The sequence below is a fragment of the Octodon degus genome, unplaced genomic scaffold (genome assembly GCF_000260255.1).
Source record: "Octodon degus isolate 3935 unplaced genomic scaffold, OctDeg1.0 scaffold00080, whole genome shotgun sequence".
Lineage (NCBI taxonomy): Eukaryota > Metazoa > Chordata > Mammalia > Rodentia > Octodontidae > Octodon > Octodon degus.
The window spans coordinates 7,845,434-7,872,145 of record NW_004524656.1 but is presented as its reverse complement, the minus strand read 5'-3'; the positions used below and the strand labels follow the sequence as shown (position 1 = coordinate 7,872,145).

Here is a 26,712-nt window from a genome sequence, read left to right as displayed (position 1 = left end):
CCATGCAGTACAGTGTGTCACCTTTTTTAAAATAGGAATTGAATAATGGTTGTGCTATCGCATATTGTTATCTTCAAATGGTTCAGATTATCAGATATAGAGAGTGCTGTGTGATGGTTCTGAAAGTGTGTGTGCACACGAGTGTGTGCATGTGTGATTTTGTGTGTATAGTGTGTAGTACATGTTCCCACTCCATGTGTACTGCTTGGCCATGGGCAGCATTCTGTCTCAGCTTTCTTTTTCTTTCTCTACCACATGGCTGGTGCATGATTTTGAAAAAAAAAAAAAAAAAAAGGTACTCAGTCCATGTGGCTGACTGACAGACACACATATTGCAGCATGCAAATCCCTCGGGACTCAACATTGCCGCATGAGGTATTTGAGTTAGAACAGGAGAGAGACTTAACATTGAAGGCTCACTTGAGCTCCATGCTACCTGCTTCCTTGAGGCCGCCAAGCGATCCCACAAGGCAGGCATTCTGTTTCCACTTTACAGATGGAAGCTGTTCTCAGGCCTCCGCCTGCCTCCGTGACAGCACTCTGTGGTGCTCCCGGGAGCACCATCCTGCGGAGGCCCCACCCACAGGGAGCACAAGGGGTGGCCGTCCTCTCAGGACTCCGGGTGCTGCAGCTTCTTTCCTAACGTGTGCCAGGCCCTTGGGCAGGGAGAGTCTCCAGTTGAGCTGTCATCACCCCAACCTTCCCTGCCCATCTGTCCTGCAGGGAGCCCAGAGAGGTCAGGGGGAGTCATGTGAGAAGAGCTTCTTCCTCCCCGGCTGCCTCCCCCGTCCCATTGCCCTCTTCCCAGAAGTATGGTGCTCTCCACGGTACCCTGCTCAGCAACCTTCAGGACAACTTTCTACACATTAGCATGGCCCGTGGCGGTGGTGGTGTGGCCAGCAGGGTGGCAGGGCAGCATGGGGGAGGAGGGTAAGGATGGAGGCGGAGGGGGGATGACAACCCCAGCACCCGCTACTCACCTAGATGGGATCTGGGGGTGGGGCGGGGAGATGGAGCAGCCCCGCTGCCTGGGGGCTGCTGGCCCTTCCTGCTTGCTCCTGGGTGGCTGTGCCAAAGCCCAGGATCTCTGACCTGCATGGACAGGTGCACTCAGCCTCGCTCCCCTGCAGCCTTTGCTTGTCACTTCTCCCCAGCTGCAGGCTATGACAGCCTCTGTGTTTCTCTCTTGGATATCACTTCCTCTACTCACATCCTCCTTTTTCCTAAGGTGTCATGTGTGGGGCTTAAATCTCAATCTGGGAGCTGAGATGTTGCTACCTCAGCTTTCCTCCACAGAGGAAAAGCTCACCCTGGGTGCCTCTCTCCCAACCGTGCCCCAGAGCACCTTTATAGCCGTAGTGCCCATGAACTGTCTGTGAGCTCTGCACTGCACCGCCACAACTCTCTGTGATGCCCTGATTGTGGCTTGGCCCTGCCCATCTTTTCCTTCCAGCTGGTGGGCCACGTCTTTCAGTCCTCTAGATTCAGCTCAGTTCTGCTTCTGCTGGGGGCCAGAGAGATGCCTTTCCTGATGACCCCTGCTGGCCACAGGCTCTCCTCTATTCTCTTACACTCAGGATAAAATCTGCTAGCTGAAGGCCTCTAGACTGGAGGATTCTGAAGGCAAGACTCCTCTGTAGCAACCTGTATCAGAGATGACCACACAGTGTCCTGTAAAAATAACTCCTTGAAGGAGTGTGTACACCTCAGAGATGAGAGGCTTTCCTGCACCCCACTTGCCTTCCTCAGCGCTACAAGCTCAGTATCCACAGGAGGGTAGCCCTGTGCATGATGTTGGGGCTATAGTGGGAAGCAGCACTTGACTGACCGCAGTAGAACACAGCTGGCCAGCTAAAACCTTGTGTTGTCTAAGTGGAAGAGGAAGGGCCTGGAAGATGAGGAGAGAAAGCTCAAACTGAGATGGGAGCGAAGAGCAGCAGATGAACTGGGGTTGGCAGGGGAGCTGCGAGGAGGGTTGAGTTCTCCAGATTCTCTACAGTGTGTTTTTAAATGGTTCTGAGAAGCTGATATAGGCTTGTGGTATTGAATGCAAAAGGTACACCAGGATCCAGAGTGAGAAATGTTTCCTTCTCACTTCTGCTAGAAGCTACAGAGGCACCCTCTTGTGTCCTTTGATGGCCCTCTGTGCCACTCCTGCCACCTGACTGTGGGACCCATTGTGGTTTCCCAGTTACTTGGAGCCTAGCATTTCCTCTGCCACTGGAAGAAGCCACTGATGCCCCACCCTATCAACCCTCGGTCTGCATGCTGGGTCCCCAGCCTGGCCAGTGGCCCTCTTTTCAAAAGCAATGGGTGCTTGTGGACTGGAGGGTGGGGGCGTGTCTGTCTTAGATGGGCGCTTCTAGGGGCTGCCCCACCGTAACAGCAAGGGCAGGGCAGGGTGTATGATGCCAGGGGCCACAGCAGGCTGTGCTCTTGCCTCATGTCTGTTTCTACTTCACAGATGAAAGCTGTTCTCGCGGCCTCCGCTTGCCTCCAACGCAGCGCTCTGTAGCACTCACAGGAGTGGGGACAAGCAGGTGCTTTGGTGTGAGGCAGCCTCCTCACTCTGCACTCACCGGATTTGTTCTTGTACTCGATGTCGAAGCCCGTGATGATGCTGTTCCCATCGAACCTCTGGGTCCAGCGCAGGTTCATGCTCCGTGCTTTCACTTCCCGGATCTCCAGCTCCGGGGGGTCAGGGGGCTCTGGAATGTGGCCAGGAAGAGGACAGAAGTGAGAACAGCAGCAGGGAGCTTGGCCTCCTACTTAGCCATGGGGTTGATGTCACCAGAGGTCTAACTGAGGACCCCAGAGCTCTGGGGTTAGGCCATGGTTGGGGCTGGAGGAGGCCAGTAGCCTGGCTGAGAGGCTAAGGAGCCCAGCTTGGTCTTTTGACTTTGTCTCTTCTTGGTCTGGGAGTGGGCAAGAGGCACATGTGCTTTTGGCAGGGATTCCTCAGAGCCTCTGGGCTGCATCTCCCTGCATGCAGTGCTCCCCCTTCCCCAGGGGACTTTCCCCTTCCATATCTCCTCCCTGAGTCTGGGCCCAGGAGCCTTCTGGGCTCAGCAGTGCACTCTACAGGGGCTGTAGGAATCACATGTAGTTGCTGTACATGGGGTGTCCTATCTTCCCGCTCTCAGCCAGAGGGGTGTGGAGGGAGATTTTTCCCCATGAGGTTACCCCGCCATCCTCCATTGTGGTGTGAGTGATGCCCTTGTTTTTTGAGATGGATTTGGCTGTGAATTGCTGAGCCCTAGGGACATGGGTTAAGAAGGAGGGGTGGGGAGCTGTACCTTGCACAGTGAGCTGGATCAAGCCCCGGTCCTCCCCATAAGAGTTGATAGCATGGCAGCTGAAGAACACGGAGTCCCCACGGTCAGCTGGCTTCAGCTGGGAGGCAGCCAGCAGGAGTGAGAGAGGGGGCAGACAGGAGAGTCTTTTAGAGCCAATCAGCTGATGGGGGCCACCCAGGGACATCAGCAAGACCATCTCGGTCTTGAGGAGGACCCACAGAGGACTTGGTCAAGGGCTTCTTTTCCTGGAGAGTCCCATGCATCTGGGGCCACATTCTCTGCTGTCTTATTATTTGGGATTTGATGTCAAAGTCAGGCCTGGCTCCAGGACCTGGCACCAGATTCCCACGCAGGAAGGGGAGGTGGAAGGGAGGGGCTAAAGGGTCCCAGGAGGGAGAATGGAGCCCGTGGGTTCCAGAAAGGACGGAGGGGTAGAAGAACCACAACTGACTACCATGGGGCTGTCAGAAAGTTACAGTGAGAGTCTGAGTACAGGCTCCTGGGTGGAGGGGGAGACAAGTGGGACAGGTAAGTGCTTTGGTGTCAGGAAGGGGTCCCAGACTCTCCATGTCTTTTCTTCAGGTACATATGGAAGGTGCTGGGATCCCCCCTCCCTCACAGTATCCCCAGAACTTGGGGCTGGGTGCTCACCCTCAGTGTAGAGACAACCTCATCACCGTTGTCCTTGGTGGCAATGGCGTACCGCATGACTCTGTCAGGGTCGATGACTGTGTCGCCCTTCTCCCAGCGGATGATGATGGGCCGTTCTCCCCGGGCTGTGCAGTTCAGCTCCTTGGCCTGGCCCTTGATGGCGATGGTGGTGTTGGGGTGGGAGGTGATCATGGCTGGGACTGGGGAGGGGAGGAGGCCAGGGGACTGTGAGGGTCTCAGGGCCAGCCTGGGGGAGGCGCAGGTGCTGCAGAAGCCCCACCCTCAGCTGCCCTCTTGCTCGCCTGGGGCTGCAGCCTCCAGGCCTGGGCTTCCTACATTCCCCAGACCTCTCTGGTGACACCAGTCAACTTGGTTTCAGGATTATTTTTACATGCACAACATACATAGAATTAAAAAAAGGAAAGTGGTTATAATGAAATATCATTATGCAAACATTAAAGAGATTATAAAGCACACTTCGGATATTGTATATCGCATAGAAGGGTGATGGAGAAATACAGTCAGTGTTTAAATTTAAAAATCTTACTGTAGGGGAAGACACGCTGCCAAGAATGACAGAATATATGTGTTCAGAGTGAGGGGGAATATTTAGAGGGGGATTAATGGTAATGTGTGTTTTACTGTAATAAATTAAAAATTAAAACATTCACTATAATTTTTCTTATTACGCCTTATATGAGTACCTGCTTTTCTCTTTTTCTCTTTATGAGGTAGGATCTACTGTATGTCTTATAATTACTGTGTCATTTTTACCATGCTTTTGTTATAGTGATGGGCAACAATATTTGGAGATACTGTAGCAGATACGCTTGGACCTGAAAGTATCTCTGGCCTTCTACCGGCGGTACAGTCACACACACTGTAGCTGGTAAGATTCACAAAGGCTGGAAATACTGAATTTCAGTTAAGAGTTCTGCTCCAAATCTGGGTTCCACTTGGAGGAATGGTGAAGGCTTGTTGATTCCTACCTTGTTCTTTCAAACAAAATACTTTAAGAGACCCCCTGAACAGAACCACTGCAATCAAAACCTTCCAGTAGGGCTAACAGGTCCCCCACCTCACCCCATCCTGAGCTCTGACCCAAGGAAATCCCCGAGAGCCCTGGAAATTCCTCCTGCTGGCTGATAAGAAATAGGTCAGCCATGGACCCCCTTCTCTGAGTTGAACACTTGGCCAGCAGCTGGGAGAGGGGGAAGGGGAAAGATGGTTGGGGCCTCAGGGGAGTCCCCCCTTCTTCCTCTGTGCAACTCATCCCCGAGCTAGAGCATCTCAAGGCTGGGCTGGGAGGATGCATGTGACCGTGAGTCAGGGTGCTTGCTAGAGGGACAGGAAAGATAGATGCCTGCCCCGGCAGCCTGAACTCAAGGAACATCTGATGAGCTAGTTTTCCTGGGTGGGGGCAGTATGCAAATTCCCTTTGGCTAGAAGCACCTGGGAAGTGTGCTGCATCCGATGAGTGTGTGTGTGCCTGGCCTTAGCTGGCTTCTGGACTGGCAGGAGGCGTAAGGCCTCTGATATCAGGGAGAGCCACTTGAAGTGAGAACAGAGCACGAAGCAGTGGCTGCGATCTGTGGTGGTGACAACATGCTGGGAGAAGTATAGGTGCCCAGTGTGCGGCTACCATGTAATAAATGTGGAGGGCGCTGCCAGAGTATAGACGCGCCCACCCCACCCGCCTTGGGGGAGAGCCCTGCCCACCCTCGGTTCTGACAAACTTGCTGAAGCTCACTTCTGCACAGCTTAGGAAATGACGCCAAAGGCGTCTGGGTTCCCTCCAAGAATGGGGTTCTGATCCACCCCACCCACCCCAGCGCTGTCTCTGCTCCATTTCTCTGGTGGGCCCTCTCTCCTCTTTCCTTCCTAGTGCCCTCAAACCTTCTCTCCCCTCCAGTTTTAGAGATCTGCTCAAACCTAGTTCTTCCTGCAAGCTCTCCAGGGACATCTGACTTCTACGGACAAATACACTTTTGGAGAAAGGAAGGAAGCCGTGGAACTGTGAAGGTGTGACCCAAGGCAGCACTGGGTGGGGGAGGGGACATTAAAACAGCTGTAGAGGGATGAAGGGTGGCTTTTGGTGCCCTGAAGTCACACCACAGAGACAGCCATGTCCTCTGCTCTCTCGTCATTCTGGATTTGATGTGGAAGCCAGGCCTGGCCCCAGGCTCTTGCACCAGCGATGCAGCACATTCCCCAGCCCCGGCTCATCAAATAATGAAGCAGATAAATTTTATAATGCACAGCATTACACTAGGATATACAATAAAATGCGAAAGACAAATAACGAGGTGCAAGTTATAATGAAGAAAAAGCCTGCAGTCAGAGACATCGGAGTATGAATTATTGACTAAGGTTTTACACTCTCAAGGATGTGCGGAGGAATATTTTTCCATCAAAGATTTGCATAATTCACTCGTATAAACCTGGGTGGAATATAGAGTGAGATTCTACATCAACAAGTCGGGCCTTGCACTGCAGATGCCTCCATCTTTTACTGGAGGAATTGAAGGGCTGGGGGAGGGGTGGGGAAGAGGGCAGCTTGTGCTCTTCCGTAATGAAGCGACCAGGGGCTGACGTCTGAACCCCTGCATGGGTTGGGCCAGGTGGGTGTCCTAGGTGGAGGGATCTCATTCCTGGGCTGTGTGTGCGTGTGCGCGTGTGTGTGTGTGTTCCCGTGTGTGTGCTCACCTGTGTGTGTGTGTGCATGTGTGTGCTTGCGTGTTTACGCATGTATGTAAAAGGAGAACTCATGGCCGTCCGAGCCTCAGCACAGGCCAGAATCTAGAAAAAGCAGCGCAGAACGGAAGTGTCTTTCTCTGGTCAAAGGATTTCCCAGCGCTGTGCCAGGCTGAGGCCCTTGCCGGCCGTTTGTGTCTTTCTTGGTGGTTTGTAGTTACCCATCTAGAGATTGTGGAGGGTGTGGTGCTCATCTGGGCCAGATGCAGTCGGGGACCATAAGCCAAAATGTGGCCAATGGGGCAGACAGCAGACCCCTTTGCCCCTCAGGCAAGCTGCACGCCTTTGAGCAGTACACAACCTCTATACATCCATATGTGCTGGTTCTACCATAGGGAGTTTTCCATTCAGGGTTATTCAAAAAACATGTGGGTAGTCAGGGACATCAGGGTGCCCAGAGAGCCCAAACTTCCAATCCCGTGTAATAACCATGCCTGGGGCCTCAGGTGAGCCCTGCCTACCCTCTCATGAGCAGGATGATGACCACCAAGTGAGCGCCATGCCACACACCCAGTGGTCCCACTGGCCCCTCTGTGGAGATGAGGCGAGGTCACAAGAGCCCACTTGTGGGGAAAAGAGAAGCTGCAGAGCTGGGTGTCAGCAGGCCTGCCTCCCATCCTGTTACCACCAGCCATGTGGCTTTCTGCACCCCACAAAGCAGTTGTGAAGACAAGAGAGGGGGGCATATACATGCAAGACCTGGCAGGCAGGGCTCCTCAGGGACTCTGGGTCCATTCTCTACACTGCTGGTGGGAATATAAAGCAGTACAGCCATTCGGGGGATCAGTGTGGAGATTCTGCAAAAAACTAAAAGTGAAACTACCTTTTGACCCAGCTATCCTACTCCTTGGTGTAAGGCTAAAGAAACGAGAGGCAGCATACTGTAGAGGCACCAGGGGACTCGTGCTTGTCAGGACATAGCTGACGATAGCCTGCCATGGAGTTGGCCTAGTGCCTGTCAACATGAATAGGGACGAGGTGGTGTGCGCACGCAGGGAGACCATTCAGCCACGGGGAAGAATGAAGTCATGTCATCGTCAGGCACGTGGATGGAACTGCAGATCATTATATTAAGCACAATGAGCCAAGCCCAGAAAGACAAGGATCACAAGAGTCCCCCTAATTGCTTGAATCTAGAAAAAAGACAATGTTGCCATGAAATAGAAGGGAGAATGCCACACAAGAGAAAAGGGGGCCTGGGGGAGGGTCCCGGGGAGTAATGAGGGGATGGATCTGATCAAAGTGTGTTACATACAAGTACAAAAAGGCCCAAATCAAGCCCCATACACTATCTAATTTATAAGCACTAATAAAAAATATACATATTAGGAAAGAAGATCCTGGGTTCTGTTCCTGCTCCCAGGCTCTTGTGTCTCTCTCCTGTTCTAAGGAAAGCATTGGCTAAATCCACCAAACCAAGTTATTGGCTTAAGATGTCACTTGCCAGAATATTCCACCGAGTCATAGAACCCTCCCTAGCATTGCAGAGTGCAGATAAAGACCTGCTCCGCTAAATATGTAGCCTCTGGCCATCTGCGGCTGCTGGGCACTTGAAAAGTGGCCTGTCCAACTGAAATGTGCTGCAAGTATAAAATATGCACCAGATTCCACATATAAAGGAAGAAAAGAGTGTTAAATATTTCAACGTGCTTTACATGGGTCCCATGTTAATATTTAGATATACTGACTTAAATTAAATATACTATTCCAATTAATCACATCTGTTTCCTTTCTACTTTTTTGCACATATGACAACTGGAAGATTTTTAAATTATATGTATGGATTCTGTCACATATAGGGAATAGGTGTAGATCTCCTATCTGGAAATTTCCTTTTGCAAAGAGAAAAACCGAGGCTGAACAGGGAAGCCGCTTGCCCAAGGTCATTGTTAGCAAGCAGCAATCTTGAAAAAATGGGAAGCTGGGTATGGTGGTGTGCACCTGTAGTTCCAGCACTTGGGAGACAGAGGCATGAGGACTGCTTGATCCCAGGAGTCTGAGACTATCTAGGTCATGTAGTGAGGACCTACCATAAAAGCAGAAATGAAAACAAAAAAGAAAAACAAGATAGGAGGTTGCAGTACCTGTGTGACACCTGAAGCTATTATACAGTAATGGTGGATGACAAGACTGCAGTGGTAAACCTGTACCCCTGTTCAATAGAGCTCAGGCTCCTCAAGAGACACTGTGTCTTGTTCCAGGAACTCCACCCAACAACAGACATGACAAGGTGTAGTATGCCAGGAGGATGCGTGGAATTCAAGCCCTGCTGGAAAGTGGTAATGTGTAACCTGCAGGGGGCGAGGGAGTATGGGCAGCTGTGTATGAAATCACACCGGGGCATTTGATGTAACCTTGACCGTTACATCAGGTCATGGGAAGGCAGAATTCCAGACATCCTGTTTGACCTAAGGAGGAATTTTCTAGTACCTTCTGGAGTGCAAGAAAGTGGCTTCTGGGAAGCAGCAAGCTCCCTGAACCAGTGGACAACCAATGGCATCGCAGGAAAGAACAAGACAAGCCCTAGATCTGGACTCTGTCTCTGGGCTCCTGAGGGTGTCTGGGTCTGAGAGAGGCAGCAAAGATGAGCTGAGAGACTGGTTTACTCCTCAGGGATTGCATGACTCTGGCTCTTCACGCAGGGTCTTCAGCCCCCCGTTCTGGGTGAGTCACAGGGGAACATTCTCTCTACTGCTTCACAGTCTTCCTGCTGAAATAACGAGCAATATATTCTCTGCTACCCCAGCCTTGGCTCAGGCCCTGTCTGCCTCTGAGGACCTCAGCACCCTCCCGTGCCCACCAACAGAGCCACAGCCCTCCTAGGAGCTGGACCGCCGGGCTTGGCTTGACCAGGTGGTCCCTCCTAGACGGAAGCCCGGGTGGCAGGCGCCTCCCCACCTACTCTCGTCTTCCTCCCTCTCTGTTTCTTTCTCTGGGCCACAAAGTCTCCCTGCTCCACTGAGTGGCAGTGCAACAGAAGCTTGCTCTGCGGAGACTTGCTGGGATGAAGGGGGACCCCAAGAATTCCCTGGGGAGATGTTCACAGGTCTTGCAAGAGCACAGACTCCAAGGCATTCATTCATTCTCTCTCTCTCTCTCTCTCTCTCTCTCTCTCTCTCTCACACACACACACACACACACACACACACACACACACGGTGTCTATAATACATGCTCACAGCCACAGTCTTCCTTACAGCTCCTGATCTGTCACCTTTACTGTAAACCACAGGGCATCTCACACACAGATGACCCAATTGTCAATTGCAAGTCGGTGGCCTGATAAGATTGTTTAATCCACCCCCACCCACACTGCCCCAGCGCCAGGGTGCACACTCCCTCCACACCCGTGCTCACCCTTCCACCGTCCATCCCTCATCAGCCCTTTACACAAATGAACCCATCAGGGCTGGACCCTGCTCCAAAGCCTGCTGTCTTTCTCGCCCAAGCCCTGCAGCTGCCCATCATGTCCGTGATGCTCCTGACGGAGCAGGCAATAAGCAGGAGGCCTTGGCCCCTTGGCTCAGCTTTGGTGCTTCTCCAAAACACCAGCCCTGAGAAACAAGTCTCATTATGCCCATTTTTCAAATGAGGAAACCAAAGCTTCAGGAAAGTGGTTCTTTCCCCTCCCAGCTGTGGCTGCAAGGCTCTGACTGCCTCTTGCCATCTGTCTGCCTGCCTGGCCCCTCTCTGGCTTTGGGAAATGGGATTTGGCTGTCACCAGACAGCTGTGGCCTCCCTGTGTCAGGGCAGCTCAGCAGGCGAATTCCAAGGTGGTCAGCAGGCACTGCAGTTTAGGGGCCCAGGCAAGAGAGCTGGCGAGCTGGTGGCTGAGTCCTGGGTGGAAAATGCTGACAGTCATGAGGGCATTGCAGGGCTCGAATAGGACACAGAAGCTTTAACGAGATACAGCCTCTCTGCTTCCTGCAATGTGATTCAATTAACAGCCAAGGAAACCGGGTTTCTCTTTACAGAGAGACTCTGCAGACTTGAGAGCAGGGAGGAGCTGGGCATGGTGCTGTGTGACCCCATTTGGGTGGGCGTTCTCTGTGCCAGTCTTGATTTGAAGCAGGCCAGTCTCATTCAAAGCCCTGCCATTCATTGCCTGGCACCTTGCATGGCTAAACTGGGGCAAACTCTGGTAGAGGCCACCCAGTGCAGAAGCCTTCCCGGCCCAGGTCCTAGTATCCACACCGGCACCTGAGCAGCCTGCTTGGGGAGACAGCAGGCCTCACTCCAGGGCAGAGAAGAGCCTTGACGGGTCACTGGGACTCAGAGCCCTGCCTGTTAGGCCTGCAGGGACCCCAGGACTCCTCTTCCTGGTTCCTATGGTGTTTTATTGGCAGGCACCGTGCGGAGGAAGAGGCAGCGGGCTGGCGAGTACTCGCCCCTCCCTGTGCTCCCAGGGCCCTCTCAGGGCAGCAAGCCGAGGGGAGAGGAAATCAATTTCAGAAACAAGACAGTTGTCAGAATCCGATGTAACTGGTTCCTGTCTGTGAAATTACTCTCAGGCCGGCTCCTGTCACCCCTGAGGTCCTGCCTGGACCAGCTGCTATTTACATTTTAATTTGATGTGAGAGGCTGATAGATTTTTAAAAGACCATGAGACAGCTCTACGGCCTCACTGCCCTCCCTAGCATCCACACACTTTCCCACCAGGCCCCAGGCTCGGACGCAGAAGTCTAGGGTCCCCAGCCACTGCCTGGGGAGCACACACTCTGCTTCTTCGGGCCCTCCCTTGGTCCCCAGCCCCTTGCTTCCTCCGGGGCTCCGAGCCCTAAGCTGCCCTAGATCTACTCCTTTAATTTACAAAGCATGGTGCATCCTTCCAAGTGAACCTCTTTCTGTGAAGGGGGGGGGGGGCTATGGGCTCTTATCCCAGCCATTTCCAATGAGGAAATGGAGCTCAGAGAGGTTAAGTTGTTTGTCCAAGGTCACCCAGCTGGTGGGCGATGCAAGGAGACCAAGCCCGAGTCCCTGGCAGCGCCCAGCTCCCTTTCCTTTGGTCTTGGCCTTCACTTCTCCCACCTGGCTGCTTTTCCTCCCCTGTTGTGAGGGCATTTGGGGCGGAGCCCAGGGGAGGCTGAAATGGGGGTTTAGGGCCAGGCGGGTGGGGTCAGAGGTTGGGGTAGAGTAGGGGCGAAGAGCCAGGCTTCCTCTGTCTCCCTTCTCCCTCTGTTCCTCGGGGACTGTAGCTCAGCTGGTGTTTCTGACAGACCTCAAGTCACCAGGGAGGGAAGTTCAGCTATGAACACCCAAGGGACAGGAGCAGTGTGTGTGGGAAGAGGAATGCGGAAGAAGCGGGAGAACGCTGCTGGCTGTGGGGGCTGGCAGGACACAAGGGAGCGTGCTCTCAGGCAGCCCCTGAGCAGCACCGCAGCCCTGTCCCAGCGCATAGTTGACTTTCTGGAGGGGCTCTCCTTATGCCCAGCACGGGTCTGAGTTCTTGGGCATGTGCTGACTCGCACAAATCCTCACAATACCTCTCTTGATTCCCGCTTGCAGCTAGAGAAACTGAGGCTTAGAGAAGCAAATAGCTGAAGGACAGAGCGGGGGGTCCTGCGCCTGGGCATCTGGGCTCTTACCCACTGCGTGACACAGGCAAGAGGACAGTAGAGAGTGCAGCAGGTACCTAGGAAGGGAGTGCCAGAGTGGAGCTCCTCTGAAGGGAAATGTGTGATATGGGGCAAGAGAGGGTTGGTCTGGGAATTGTGGGGCAAGGATGGGGCTGGACTGCTGTCCCAGGTGGGCTGTCTGGGAAGGGCCCAAGGGGTCCTGAGGCTGGGCTACAGGAGAGAGCCCGGGGCAATGCCAAAAGCTCTTACTGTCCAACCCCCTCTATCAGAGGCTGTGATTAAGTTGGTCCAGGGTGGGTGTGGTCCTCTGTTCCCTGCAGGAACCACCCCCAACCCCGGTGGTCCTCACTTGTGGTCTGGGGGAAGAACTGTGGGGCGACAACTCCTCTTCCCTTGCACTTAGTTCCTTTTCCTGCCCCACCCAGTGGACCCTGTTACCATAGGAAGAAGGGCAGCAAGGCTGGGGTGTTCTCCACCATCCCCAGGGAAGGGACACTGCTTTCTCAAGAAGTCCTTCTAGAAGTCAAAAGGGAATCTCTCCAGGGGCCTCAGAATGTCTAGCTAAGACAGATGGGGATACTGAGATGTGCCCCTGGGTGCCTCTTTTGTCCCCTGGAAGAGGCTTTCCCTGAGAGCTGTGCTCTGAAGGCTGAGAGCTCTATGTACTCCTAGTGGGCCCCTCTGTGTTTTGGAAAGGGTCTTATGCAGCCAGGAGAGGTACGCATCCCCCCTCCAGCCCAGCCCAGCCCACTCCCTCACTCCCAAAGGCTTGTGTCTGCTCCTTGTTAACAAGCTCCCGACAAGAAGCAGCCCCATTTGGCACTGTGAGATAAGCCACCACAAAGGGGCATTGTTGGCATGTGGGGTGGGAGCAGCTCTGCTGAGCTTTGGTGGCAGCAGCTCTGGGCTTCCCCTGGGACAGGCTGAGGGGTGTGGGGTTCAGTCTGGTGCCTACCTTGTTTTTCCCTTCTTAAAGAGCTAGGGCTGTGGCGTTGTTAATTTGATTGCACCCACTTGGGCTTCTTGTCTCCCCTGATTAGCCCAGCTCTACCTGAAGCATGAGATTAATTCAGATTGCATGGAAGCAGCCAGCCTTGCCTCTGAGAGCCAGTGAGGAGGCGTTCACAGAGCTGGGGGCCCCTGGGACCCTCACTATCCACTGCCCTGGTAGCTGGGGATCAGAACTGGCGGTACCACTGCATGTGTGGAGGGTCTAGGGTGGTCTGTCCCTGGCAATGGCTGCACCTTGGAGGCTGGGACTGCACACCTGCTTCTGTTGCCTCAGACTTGCCAGGGCTTACCTTGGTTAGCTAGAAGATAGGATTGGTCACTTCCTCTTGGCTGCTTGCCAACGAGGACAAGCAGTGGAGGGGCAGAGCTCTCCAATGGAGGGGACCTGCCCCCTCTTCCCCAAGGAGCCTCTGCTCCTCTATTTGCTTGAGAAGTGTGGAAAGATGATAGCAATAGCTGGCCTTTACTGAATGCTTACCATGTGCCTGTACTAGGGTGAATGCTTTCCATGAATTCGTTCATTAAGTTCTCTTCCTCCCCACAGTCCTAGCATGCAAGCAGGTTTAGAGATGAGAGATGGGACTCAGGCCACCAGAATCTCTTCAGAGACTACACAGGTCTGCCACTGGACCTCAAAAGCAGCCAGAGGCAATCTAGCCTAAAGAACGGGCGATCCCACTCATAGATCCCTGCTGGAGTTGAGCACGAGGGATGGGGTGGGCTTACAGACTCTTGTTCTAGAAGGAGCTTTTGTTTAGAAAACTACTTGCCTTTGGGGGGAATGGTTGGCTGAAGTCAGGAGGAAGAGCATTTTACCCAGTTCTGAAAGGTCGGAGCTCCCAGTAGCAGATCAGTTGGCTTAGATTGTGTTGGGTGAACTGTGTCCTCCAGAAAGGTGGCTGTGATTGTGAACTTATCTAGAAATAGTCTCTCTGCAGACGTCATCTAGAGGTAAGGTAAGGTCATTCTGGAATGGGTAAGGACTGGCATCCTAGTGTGAAGAGGAGAGACACACAGGGGACTGAGGGGGTGAGTCGCACATGTGGTGATGATAGGGGTGGATGCTGGAGGGATGCATCCACTATCCAAGGAAGGCCAAGGAGTGCTGACAGTGACTGAAGAAGGCAGTGCCCTCCTCTGACACCTTTGCTGGCACCTTGGTGTCAGACTCTGGCTTCTGGAAATGGGAGAGACTAAGTCTGGGGTGTTTAAAACTCCCTAGTTCATAGTGTTTGGTGCAGAGGTAATTGACCCAAGCACCTGGCACATGGTGAGAAGTTCTCTGTACAGGACCTGGGGCAGCTGCAGCTTTTGCTTCGCCAATCCAGTGGGGACTTACAGTGCCAGTGTGTGGGGGCTTTGTTCTCCTTGGTGTATGGGGAGCTCATTCTATGTTGGTACAAGGGAGGCAGTGCAGGAGACCCCAGCCATCCCATCCCCTATACCTCCTGACCTGGCACAGGGACAGGCACAGAGCAGGTGCTCAGTAGCTGTGTGTGGAATAGGAACAGCATGTGGCCAAGCAGGACATTGACAGACACAGGGAGGAGAAGACTTTCTCTAGGATCACAGTTCTGCTGTGTCTCAAGTTTCTATAGGTCCAAGAGGCCCAGAGGCTGGGCAGAGTTAGGATAATGGTTTGGGGCTCTGGGAGAATTTGTACTTAAGCCACCAGTCCCATTGCTTTCTGACTCAGGGCAAGGTACGACACCTACCAGCCGCACAGTGATTCACGAATCGCCTTGGGTGTGGCTGAGGGTCATGTGGTCTAGCTCCCGGCTCCAAGTGGCAATGCCGGCAGTGTCAGTCGTGTCCTCAGGGCACAATCGCCTCTCTTTGTCCCAGCACCTGTGCACGCTCTCTGTTCCCACCTCTGCAGCTGCCACAGGAGGCACTGCTTCCCTCCCCGCCCAGCCTCAAGCTCTTGATTCTCCTGGCTTTTTCTGTGCATTCCACCAAGACCTGATACTTGGCCCTGAAGAACCTCTCTTTCTCTCTGGTCCCTGCTCAGGACTCTGGTGTCCTGCCCCTCCTCACGTACATCGTGGCAGACTGCAGTAATGCTCTTCCTATCCACTCTCAGCCTCGAATCCCCAGCTGCCACCCCTCTAGTCAGGTGCCCTCTGCAGGCTCCGCAGGCAGGCTTCCTGCCCCAGCATCTTTGATCATCCTGCTCCTTCCTCCCGGAGGCCTCCTTTCTCTCTAGGCCTGCTCAAGCCCTGCCTATTGTTTAAGGATCAACTCAAGCTCTACTCCACCAGGAAGCCCAGTCTCTCCCTGTCTGTCCACTCTTGTTCCTTTCCAAGCCTAACATTCACAACCACATTGATGCAATCGTACATTAACATGTGACCTTGCCTATTTTTCCTGAAAGTTAGTTCCAACATCCTAACTTGTCTGTAAATTCCTGGAGGGCAGGGGTGGTGATTTAATCTTGGCTTTCTCTTTCAGACTGCTATGGTTTGGCTATAGTTTCAAAAGGTCCATGCATTTGAATTTGACCTCCTTTGTGAGATATGAAAAGGGTGAAATATTAATCTGACTATGATGTGGGCCTTTGGGAGGTGATTAGGAGAAGGGCACCAGGATTGAGACCTCATGATTGAATTCTGGTGGCTTGGTAAGAGAAAAAAGCAACCACAGTGTGTGTGTGTGTGTGTGTGTGTGTGTGTGTGTGTGTGTGTTTGTGTGCACGCGCGTACATGCACACACACACTCCTTGTCTCAGTACGTAATAGTCTGCCTTGCATTGTGACGCTGCCAGTAGGACAGACACTGGGCCTCCAAATCCATGAACCAAAATAAAGTTAATTTCTTTACAGTGTACCCAGTCCATAGTATTATTAGCAACAGGAAAAAGATGAATACCTAGGTAGTGACACCATGCTGGGCCTGTAGCTGCTTAAGAAGTAGATGGTTGTTGCTTGGCTGCTGCATCAATTTATTCTGCCCCTGCCCTTTAGAGGGGCTTCAGTTATCACTGGGGGTGCAGCTCTTGGCAGGCCTTCAAGGCACTGCTTATCCCCCTGCCTGCTTGCATTTTTGTGTCTACTAAATCAAGCCACCTGCAATCATCTTGGCTCTTGGGCTGGTGCATAAGGACTAGCACCTTTGCCTTGGCTGACACGTGGGATGGCCATGATTCTGTCCTTGATATCGTGGAGTCCAAGAACTCTTCTGTGCTGTAGTCTCTGAATATGGGGCTATAGAGGGAACAGTGATGGTGTGGTGCTTTATGCAACCATTGTCAAAGCATCTGTGGAAAGAAGGGCTTTGTTGAGACTGCTGGAGACAGACACTTTAAATTAGAAGTGCAGGCCATATGGGCAGGGTCATTCCTTCTGCGCCTTCAAGAAAATCCCCCTGCCTGCTGGGGGCTTGGATGCTATGGTGTTGAGGGTAGGGATTGAGGGTAGGAGGATTTCTACATGGAGATTGTCATGGTCTACCTTGAAACCTTGGTGCCAGCATTCGCTTTGGGGATAGATTTGGGATGTGATGTGATGTGACATTGCTGCAAAAGCACTGTTGGTGTCATGAGGTCACTAAGGTCTGCCTTGTTTTCTTGGTTCATACTCATCTTCATCTTTTCTAGGATACCCTAAAACATTAGGGTTACAGTATCTGAAAGCCAGGGCCTGTAACTGGAAGCAGACGCCTTGGGGTATCCATTGGCTCAATAGAATGTGATAAACTTGTAGGACACTATTAATGCTTAAAGGATGAAGGAAAGTTCCAGAGGGATGGTGGGGCAGGGGTCTCAGTCACCCAGCTCTAAGGGAGGGATGGTGAATCTGCTGAACAGAGGAGCCCTCAGTTCTAGGGATTGTAAGTGACAAGCCCTAGTCTACGTAGGGCATAGTGGGCAGCAATTGCGTGAGACCCAGAATCCCTACTTTCTGATTTAGACTTTTTTTGGCCTCTTGTTGAGCTACTTATTTTAGCCTCCCTGACCCTCCAGAGGGTGAGAGAGCCTGGGGGTGCTGTAGACCCCTCAGCCACGTCTCCAGCATGTTTGCAACTCCTTGCTCTTCCACTAAGGAAGCTGCAGTGGAGAGCCTGCCCGGGGAGAGGGTGTGTCTGGCCTCTCTTCTCCCCTCTGTTTGATGAAGCAGGAGACAGAGTGTTGCTCCTTACTCTATAAAGTCTGAAAATCAATAAGGCCTAAGAGCCAGCTGGATAATCATCACCATGGAAATGATTACAGTGACTCACTCCTCCATCCTCTCTCTCTCTCTCTCTCTCTCTCTCTCTCTCTCTCTCTCTCTCCAGCCCCCACCTGCAGAGTGGACTCCTGGCTTGGCATAGGACAGGGAAGGGATTTCTTAGCCACTCTGAGACTGTGTAGGTGACTGTCACCTGCAAGGAAAGAGCAGGTAGCAGTCTCCAGGTTCCACAGCTGTGGCAGGGCCAGCCCGACCCATTTCCCAAGCCAGCCTCTGAGCCCCACTCACCACTCAGCTTTCCTGGCTCTTTTCTGACTGTTCAACTGTTCACAGTTCCGGCAGAGGATCTGTACCTTCACTTCTCACCAAATTGGGGAGTTCATAAAGTTCAAAACAGGAGCTGAGGAAGTGACCTGTGACAGCAGCTGTGGTTCAACCAGCCCCGTGGGTTGAGGGGCCAGTCACCAGTCATGGACAGCCAAAGTGAACAGAGGCCTGTGCTGAACAGGGGGCCAAGAATGAGAATTCCCACCTCGGACAGAGCCAGGGTCAGGAGCAGGGGAAGGAGCAGCTGCAGGGTGAGACCAGCCACAGCCTCCAAGGAGCTTCTTTTTGGTGAGGAGACAGGACTTGCTACCAGGCCTTGTCTGACTTTCTCTGTCTCAGTTTAACATCTGTTGAGAGGGGCATTGTGTGGGCCAACATTGGCATCTGTGTGTCTCGACATCATTGATGTGCCTTGCAAGTTGCCCCTCTCAGGCTGAAGATTCCTCTGATGGATCAGCATTTCAGAGGAAGAAAGATTGTGGAGGAGGCCTTGGGAGCCTAGGAAGAAAGCTCAGGGATTTGGGCATGGGGTTCTTGGGTACCTATAGTGTGGTCAGGAGAGAGATCTGCAGGCTCTGGGCTGCCATTCCTTTGGTGCATGGACTGCTCAGTCTGCCCTATGGGGTAAGGGGTCCCAGTCACCCAGCTCTAAGGGAGGCGATGCCTCTGTGTGACAAGGAGGGATTTCCACTGGGAAAATATGAATTAGGACCATCTCGGGTTACCAGACTCACAGTCACATTTTCTAAGGTTTCACATCTCTGACCTTAGTATCTGTAGTCAACCAAAGCAGGTAACCCAGCATGCTCTGGGCCAAGGCTTCCTTTCACAGCGCGGGATTCCTCCATCCCTCATCCTCAGTAGAGTTGGCCCCATTGACTCCCTCCTGACATCCTGTGACTCTGCAGGGATGTGTGCTCGCTGAGGACTCTTGGATCTCCCTTTAATTGGTCTGACATTTCACTAAACAAACAAATCAAACTCAAACCAAACACAGAGCCCTTATGGATTAATTGGCCATGGGCTTTGTCTGAGGCCCAATCACTGGAGCCTTCACGAAGGTGGAGGGAGTCCAGGAACAATAAGAGAACGTGTCTAATAAGGTAACCTGTGGTTGAGGGGCCAGCAAAGTCCCTGCAGCCACCGCCGCGTGGTGGCAGTGTCAAAACACAGCCGGCCTCCTTTGTACCTGCCTCTCACTGAAGAGTTCTCTTTGAAGATGCTTTATTTTTCTCCCTTGTGTCAGCTGGAGGAGGAGCTGCCTCCTCTTTTTGGTCATTATCTCTTTTTAAATATATTTTAAAAAGGAGATGAAAGGCAGCTCTGTGGATGTGGTTATTTTCTTTTGTTAATTACATTTATTTTCAACCAAATTCTGGAAGGCAGTCTGGGGCCCTGAAAAAAGCACAAATGCTGCTGGAATCATGGTTTGTCTGAGCTGGGAGGGGTCTTGGGTTACTTAGTGATAAGGTTTTGTTTTATGCCGCTTAAGGTATAATAAGGAAAGCAAGGCTCAGAGGAGGGAAGGGACACTCTCAGACACTTGTAGGAGTAGTCAGAGGCAGGACCAGGGACAAGACTTTGGACTCTCAGTTTGTGCGTCTTCTACAAGACCATGAGCCCATACATGTTCTGCTGGGGCAAAAGTACCCAATGACTTTGTTTAATATGCTAAGTTCTCTGAGATGTAGTTACTGCCTGCCAACCTCATAGGCAAAGCACAGGGAGAGTTTAACAAGCTGTCAGGTGTAGTGAAGGGTGGGGTGGCACCAAGCAAGATGTTTAGGTACTTAGGGGCTTGGTTCACTGCAAGACTTGGGTTGGGGAGGATTAGGTAGAGCCAGTTGGGCCTGGTCCACTGCCATCAAGGATGTCCCAGTACTTGGAAAAGTTTAACAAACTCCCAGCTTTCCAGGTCCCTATCATGGTTAATTTTAGGCATCAGCTTGACTGGATTAAAGAACATGTAGAGAACTGGCAGAACATTATTTCTGGTGTCTGTGAGGGTGTTTGCACAGGAGATTGGCATGTGAGTTGGTGGACTGAGTTGGAGAAGATTCACTCTCAATGTGGGCACTGTCCAATCAGTTGGGGACCCACACAGCATGAACAAGGCAGGAAGAAGTGATTTCCTACTTCTCGCCTAGGCCTGAGACATTCTTCTCCTGCCCTTGGACATCAGGGCTCTGGACTCTCTGGCTTGTGGACTCTAGACCTTATACCAGGGACTCGCTTGGTTCTCAAGCTTTTGGCCATGGACTGAAGGTCATACCATCTTCTTCCCTGTTCTGAGCCCTGTGGTCTTGGGCCGAGTTGGGTTATAAGCATAACCTAGCAGATTGTTAGCTATGGGGCTTGCCCATCTCCATAACTGCATGAGCTATTTCCCCTAACCATTTCCCCTAATCTCCTATTATCCACCCTCCTGTCCACCCTTCCTATTTGTCTACTTATGTCCTGTGGAAGAACTGGACATAAGTAGAACTCTGGAGAACTCTGCCTAATACAGGCCCCTGTGGGGCTTCTGCATGGCAGTTCCTCAAGAACTGGAGCAAGACCCCTAGTCTTCTGGAACTCGGGATTAGATCCTGGCATTAAGACTCAGATCAACATAGGAGGACCACACTGAGCTCTCAGAACTCACAGATCTTATATTGCATTCTCCCTGTGTATCCCCCCTCACCGTCTGCTAGGCACCCTGAGATCTCACCTCCCCGTAGCATTCTCAGGCCTCCCTGCCCCCACGAGCTCGCTCATGCTGTCTCCTCATGTCTGCAGCACCGTGACCCTTCTCCCCTTCAGCTCTTGTCAGAACCTTTCTCACCTTTCAAGCCCTACTTAGAGACTATGGCTTTGTGGGGCTTTTCCTGACACCCCCTTACTCTCCGCCAGGGTAAAATTGATGATTCCTTCTCTGATTCTTTTGGAATCGCCTTGTTTGAAGCCCTTTAAAGCACTTATTATTTTGTGCATTATTGCTGTTTTGAGTACATGTTTATTTCCTTTTCATGATTCTAAATTCCCTGACAACAGCAACTCTGTCTTACCTATCAGTAGCCTTTCAGCCCTGAAAACCAACAATCGCCAACAATTATTGAATGTGTGTTCTGTGCCAAGTATTCTCGTACTTGCTGTAGGTACATGATCTCTTTTAAACCCTACCAATGAATAAAAAGTACAGATACTCCTTGACTTTCGATGGGGTTACATTTTGATAAACCCATCATAAGCTTAAAATCTCTTGAATTGAAAATGCTCAGAACGTACCCAACCTAGTGAGCACCTAGCCTAGCAGCACAATGCACTGCTGAGTGCCGATCGTTCATTTTTGTCATCTCGGAGCTCGTGGCCACTGCCTGACATCAAGAGCGAGTGTTAGCCCCTGTACCATCAGCCCAGGAAAGGATCAAGTTCAAATTTCAAAGCACAGTGTCTACTGAATGCATGTTGCTTTTGGACCATTGTGAAGTTGAAGCTTGCTAAGTTGGGGATGGTCTGTGGTGTAGTTCCAAACTTACAAAGACACTGGGGCTTACAGAGCCTGTTGTCCTAGATGTCAAGCTATCAAGTGGCATAGCTGAGATTTGAACTCCAGTCTGTTTGTTCTATTCCTGGGACTTATTCAGTGAGTGTTCAGTGCTTGCTGGAAGCTGTGGGGTGGAGGGTGGCTATGCTCCTCAACAGAGGCCAACTACAAATGTCCAGCTTGACCCTTGAAGCCTTTTATTGATGTTCTATTCCCTTTGATGTGTTGATTCTGTTTTCTTAGGTATAGTGGGAGGTGAAGGTCAGCTTGCCTTCTGAAAGCTTGAGAAAGTGTGACGCCCAGCAAGATGGAGCTATCTCAGATCAAACATGTCCTAAGTGTGTGGAGGCACTGAGGCAAGCCTTGAAAAACTTCAAGTGGCAGGTCTTTCTGGGTGGCTCTGCAAGTTGGCCATGGGGAGTGTTGGTGGGTGTCTGCAGTGGACTAGGGGAGGCCAGGAATAGCTTCCTCCAGCAAGCCCACTGGTGACACGTGTGTCCAGACCCTGAAGGTCCCACTACCTGTGTCCTTGAAGATGAACTGAGGAGGGGGAGTAGGAGAGAATGGAGGGAGAATGAAGGAAGTGAAAGACAGAGCAGGGCCAAGGTGGGGGACAGAAAGAGGGCAGAGAACTTAGCAGGAGAGAGGACGTGGTTGAGGTGGCTGGGGGTGGGCTGTCTGGGTCAGGGCGGGCCGATGCCTGAGTAGGGGCAGCAGGTAAACAGAAGTTCCAGTGAAGGGCAGGCATACGAAGGCCCCACTGCAGGGCCACTGGGACGGAGGCACTCCCTCACTCAGCCCTCTGCCTCTGAGACCCTTGTCCCTGCATCCTCCACTCCTGTGGGTGCTAGGGTGGATGAGCCCTTGAGGGTGGCTGAGACAAATCTCTGGGGAGAAGTAGGGGACAGGGATGGGAGCCCCCGTGTCCAAGGGCGAGTATGAGAAAGGGTGAAAGAAGAACCAGAAGCTGTGAGCGACACAGGGACATGTGGGCCTGCTGGGGAGGCAGGTGAACTGGAAAAGTGACCTGGAGGTGTTCGTGAGAGTTAAGATGTAAGAAGGGAGCACTTGTGTGCCCAACTGGGGAGGGAGGAAGCAGAGGAAGGTGACAAGACAAATGAAAGTGGGCAAAGGGCGGCAAGGAGGGACACACAGATGTCTAGGTTCTGCCTGACTGATTAGTGCTGTAGGAAACTCCCACCACTCGTTGCCTGGGGGTGGGCAGGATGTGTGTGTGTGTGTGTGTGATTTTGTGTTGTGCATGCTCACTGGCAGCTCTGGATCTATAGACCGAGCTTTCTCCAATACCTCACTGGTTTCTTGCTGCTATTTGGGCTGGCAGTGAGTGGGGCATAGAAGAAATGCCACCCCCAGGGGCAAAGTGATTTGCATAGCCCCCCAGCACCAGGAGCACTGTGATAGAGTTGAGTGTCCCCAACATGCCTGCGTCTCCCTGGGAAACCCTCCTGCTTGCGCCACAGACCGACAGTCACACACCTTATATGGAATCCTTTAACTTAAAAGAAAAACAGCCACAACCAAAAGAAAAAACGAAAAACAAAACAAAACAAAAAAAACCCCTCAGAGCCCAGTTCACTAGGGCTCATCTAGCTGACAGTGTAAAGATAAGGATCAAATACCTAAGATGTTCCAGAGGTGCCTACTCTCCCTTTCGCCTCTTGAAGGCAGAATTAGCAAAGTTCTCCCTGGCTGGGGCATGTAGATTGATTGCTTGGTTTTATTAAGGACAAAGTGCTTTTTGATAGTGTGAGGGAAGCGGCTCCCCAGGGCGGGGATTCCGGCTTGAAGCTCCCTGGGCATCGATCGCCTCGCTGGGCTTCCCTGTCTTGTGCTGAGCAGAACACGGGCGTGGGCAAGCAGTAATGGAGCTGTGATGGTTGGAGGAGGGACCTGGGGAGGTGTGGGGCAGGCCACACGTGACGGGCTGTCCCTTGGCAGCTTTTTTCCTGAGCCCCTGGGGAGGACTGCTGTGCAAAGAGTGACTGCTGACCGCTGAATCTGCTGGTCAGATGCCATACTGGCCACCTTATGTGTATGATGGGACCTGTGCTCGACATGAAACAGAGCCCTACTGCAGTGCAACTCCCTTTAGATCAGCACAGCGAGATGCCAGGGGCCAAGTACCTCCGCTGGAGGCCCAGGGTAAGTGAGTCCTGGTCCCGTGTGCACTCTGATAGGCCTGATGCTAAAACTCAGGCCCTCTGCTCTGCCCTCCAAGGCCCAGTGTCTATTTCCTGACAAGGGACCAGAGGGACTGTTCTTCCACTGTGATTCTCAGGGACTTCACTGTTCAGCCCCTTTCTGAGTATTCAGAGATAGGCTCATCCACAGGAATGACCGCTGTGATTTTGAAACGAATTGGGATGGCAAATAACCAATGGCCTTGCCAGGTCCCTAGGCCAGCTTTGGGCTGGGGATTAAAGCCAGAGGTGGAGGATCGCGTTATAAGAGCTGTGCTCCTCTAGCTTTTAAACAGCATGTCCCATTCTTATCGCCAGTTTCTGTGATGCACGTAGTAACAGTTTGGTGAGGTGTGTGCTGGGGGGAAGCTGCAACGAGGACACTGGAGCACAGAGAGGCGAAGGGGCTCGCTCAAGGTCACCACCAGGCAGGCTTGGCATGGGACCCAGTTTTCTAACTCCAGGCTTGTCTCCTGCACTATACATGCAACATCTTCCCTCCTAAGTCACAAACAGGTTGTACACAGCAGGTATACATTAAGAACCAGAAGCAAGTTGTTTGAGATGAAAATTCAGATTGATTGCCGGTTTATAGATCAAAGTAACTGAGGCAGTGTTCCTGTTTTGGTACACAAACTTGCCAGGGCTGGAGTGGGTGCTGTTTGTGGTGGGGTCCTTGTTTTAGATGAGAGCGCCCCTAAATGCCCCCTGGGAGGGTCCCCTGCACACCTGGGAATGGGGAATCCCTCCTGCCTCCTCTCCATAGGTGGGGCAGTGCAGACCCTGGGTGCAGGGAGGGAGCGTGCAGAGATGGGGTCGAGGTGTGGGGGGCACAGGGCCAGTACTCACTCTTGACCGTGAGGAACATGGACTTGCTGATGTCGGTGCCCACGCCGTTGCTGGCCTGGCAGAGGTAGTAACCGATGTCCTCTTCTAGGACATGGCGGATCAGCAGGGAGCTGTTGGGCAGGATCTGGATGCGGCCGGTGAGGGGCACTGGGTGGTACTGCTGGGGGTTCCCGCTCCCTGTGAAGAGGCAGAGGTTAGGAGAGATGGGGTGTGTCTGGGGGAGTGGGCTTGGGTTGGAAACAGGGCCTTGGCAGTGAGTCTGATGCCTTCTTCATGCCCACTGAGGGTCATTTTTGTAGTGGAGTTGCATCATCCTGGGGTGGTAGAGCCACACAGTCCCTGCTGGGCAACAGGAGAGACCCTCAAAGAGGTCTGGCCCTGCCCTGGCTCTGTGACAAGGGGATGGAGTGGGTACAGGATCTCAGTACAATGTCCACTTGGCTCTGAGCTTCCTTGGGGTGATTTCCTCAGCAAGAAGAAAGAATTGGCAGATGGCAGTGGCCTGGTCTTAGGTAGACCTGGGAAGGAGGCCAGCCATTGTGGGGTAAGGGCTTGGGGAACTCCCTCCTCCTCCCTAGTGTCAGCTGTGGACAAAGTCGATGATACTGGGTTTGGTCAGATACTGAATGAGTTCTTGGGATTAAGCTGGGCTCTAAGAAGAGCCAAAATCCCAGGACAGGGAGACTGGTGAGAAGCTGCCTTAGGCATTGAGATTCTGGGGTACCAGGGTGGGCAGGGCTTGGTGGGAAAAGTCAGTGTGCACTGTTTTAGGGCTGAAGGGGAAGAGGGTCAAGCCCATGGTGACAAGAGGAAATGTGGAGCCAGCACAAGGCTGTCCCAGGTCCACAGACCCTGTCTGAAGATGGCTCCCACATTACGTGTAGCAAGGGGGCCCCAAAAGCTCAGAACCTATGATGCTCCCCAGGGTTAGCGGGTTAGAAGTGGAGAACAGGCCCACGTCCCATCAGAGCACCCCTGTCCCTCCCCTCCCCTCTCTTCCTGCAGCTGCTGGCTGAGCCAGGACTCACCCTTGGCATGCTTCCACATGACCTTGGGTGGGGGGTAGCCATCCACTGAGCAGTTAAGCACACCAGCCTTGCCATAGATGCCATCCTGGTTGTTGGGCTGCACCACAAATCGAGGGGGCACTGACGGAAGAGGAAAGGTAGTGAAAAACGTGGGTGTTTTACAGGTCTCCTAGGGCTCGGGCACCTTCCACATGGTGTCAGCCCTTCCCAGATCACCATAGGGCTGGAAGGGGACAGTTTCTGAAACCCAAGATGCAAACACTGAAATGGGAGGTGGGGGTCTTGAGTTCCAATTCTGCTTTCACCGATAATGGACTACTGGAGCAAGAGCCTCTCTACTCTGGGCCTCAGTTTCCTGCCCTGGGAACTGAAAAGCTTGGACTTTTCAGTGCTCCATCTTTAAAAGCCCTGCTATAGGCATGGCCCATGACACTGAGATTCTAAGTGGAGCTCCAGAGCAGTGGCTGTGTGGCTCCCCCCACCGTGGCCGCCCTGACCCACTTACCGCGCACGATGAGCTGGCGCTCCCTGCTCACGGTAGCTGCAGCGTTGCTGGCGATGCAGGTATAGTTGCCGTTGTGCTTGAGGGAGACGCTGGAGATCTGCAGGGAGCTCATGAACTCCTTGCTCTCGATGGTCACTCCTGAGCCTGAGATGATCACCTGTCCGTCCTTCCTCCAGGTGATGCGGATGGGCATGTCCCCCGAAGACACCACACAGGGGATGTAGAGCAGCTGGCCAATGGAGGCAGGTGGAAACTCGAAGGGCTGGATGAGAGGGGGCACTAGGGGGCAGGGGAGGTGGTCAGGTCCCACTTGCCTGGGTCTGGCCAGCTGCCTCGCTTGGGCTTAGGGCTGCCCAACATTGGGGTTGGCCTTGAATCGAGCTCCCCTTGTTCACACAGGCCCTCCCTCTCAGAAATACTGGGGAGCTCTGCCTTTAGGCCTGGCCACTTCCCCTCCTGAACTTGGACCCACTGTCTTGTCTAGGGCCTTGACTCACTTGTATTAGGCCTGGTCTTCAGATTGGTCCTTGAATTTGCCTGTTGGGCTTCTTGACCCCCATCTGCCTGCTGACCCATTGCTGAGCTTGTCTATGTTCTCATCTCAGCCGAGTATCTCAGAGCCCTCTAGGAGTTGCACGGATAGAGGAGGGATGTGCAGGTGCCAGGCAAGAGGGCCCGTGCCCAGACCTCCGCCATAGACTCCCTCCTGGCTGCTTCCCTAAAACCAACATGCTATACTCTCCTCTCCTTCCACCAGTCATCAGACATTAGGACAGGTGAGCAGAAGTACATGTCCGGGGTTGTTTCCATTGCTTTATATAT

The 26,712-nt window shown here is 52.6% G+C and overlaps 1 protein-coding gene across 1 annotated transcript in view; it reads right to left on the bottom strand.

Annotated features, from left to right (window-relative positions):
• The window catches only part of Dscaml1 (DS cell adhesion molecule like 1), a 320,586-nt gene that overhangs the window by 44,725 nt on the left and 249,149 nt on the right, over positions 1-26,712 (bottom strand). The window contains exons 9-14 of the mRNA XM_004636465.3: positions 25,891-26,169; positions 25,386-25,505; positions 24,358-24,534; positions 3,948-4,147; positions 3,297-3,393; positions 2,580-2,708 (exon numbers count right to left, since the gene is read on the bottom strand). Of these exons, the coding sequence (XP_004636522.1) occupies positions 2,580-2,708; positions 3,297-3,393; positions 3,948-4,147; positions 24,358-24,534; positions 25,386-25,505; positions 25,891-26,169 (1,002 nt within the window). The remainder of the gene's footprint in view (positions 1-2,579; positions 2,709-3,296; positions 3,394-3,947; positions 4,148-24,357; positions 24,535-25,385; positions 25,506-25,890; positions 26,170-26,712) is intronic.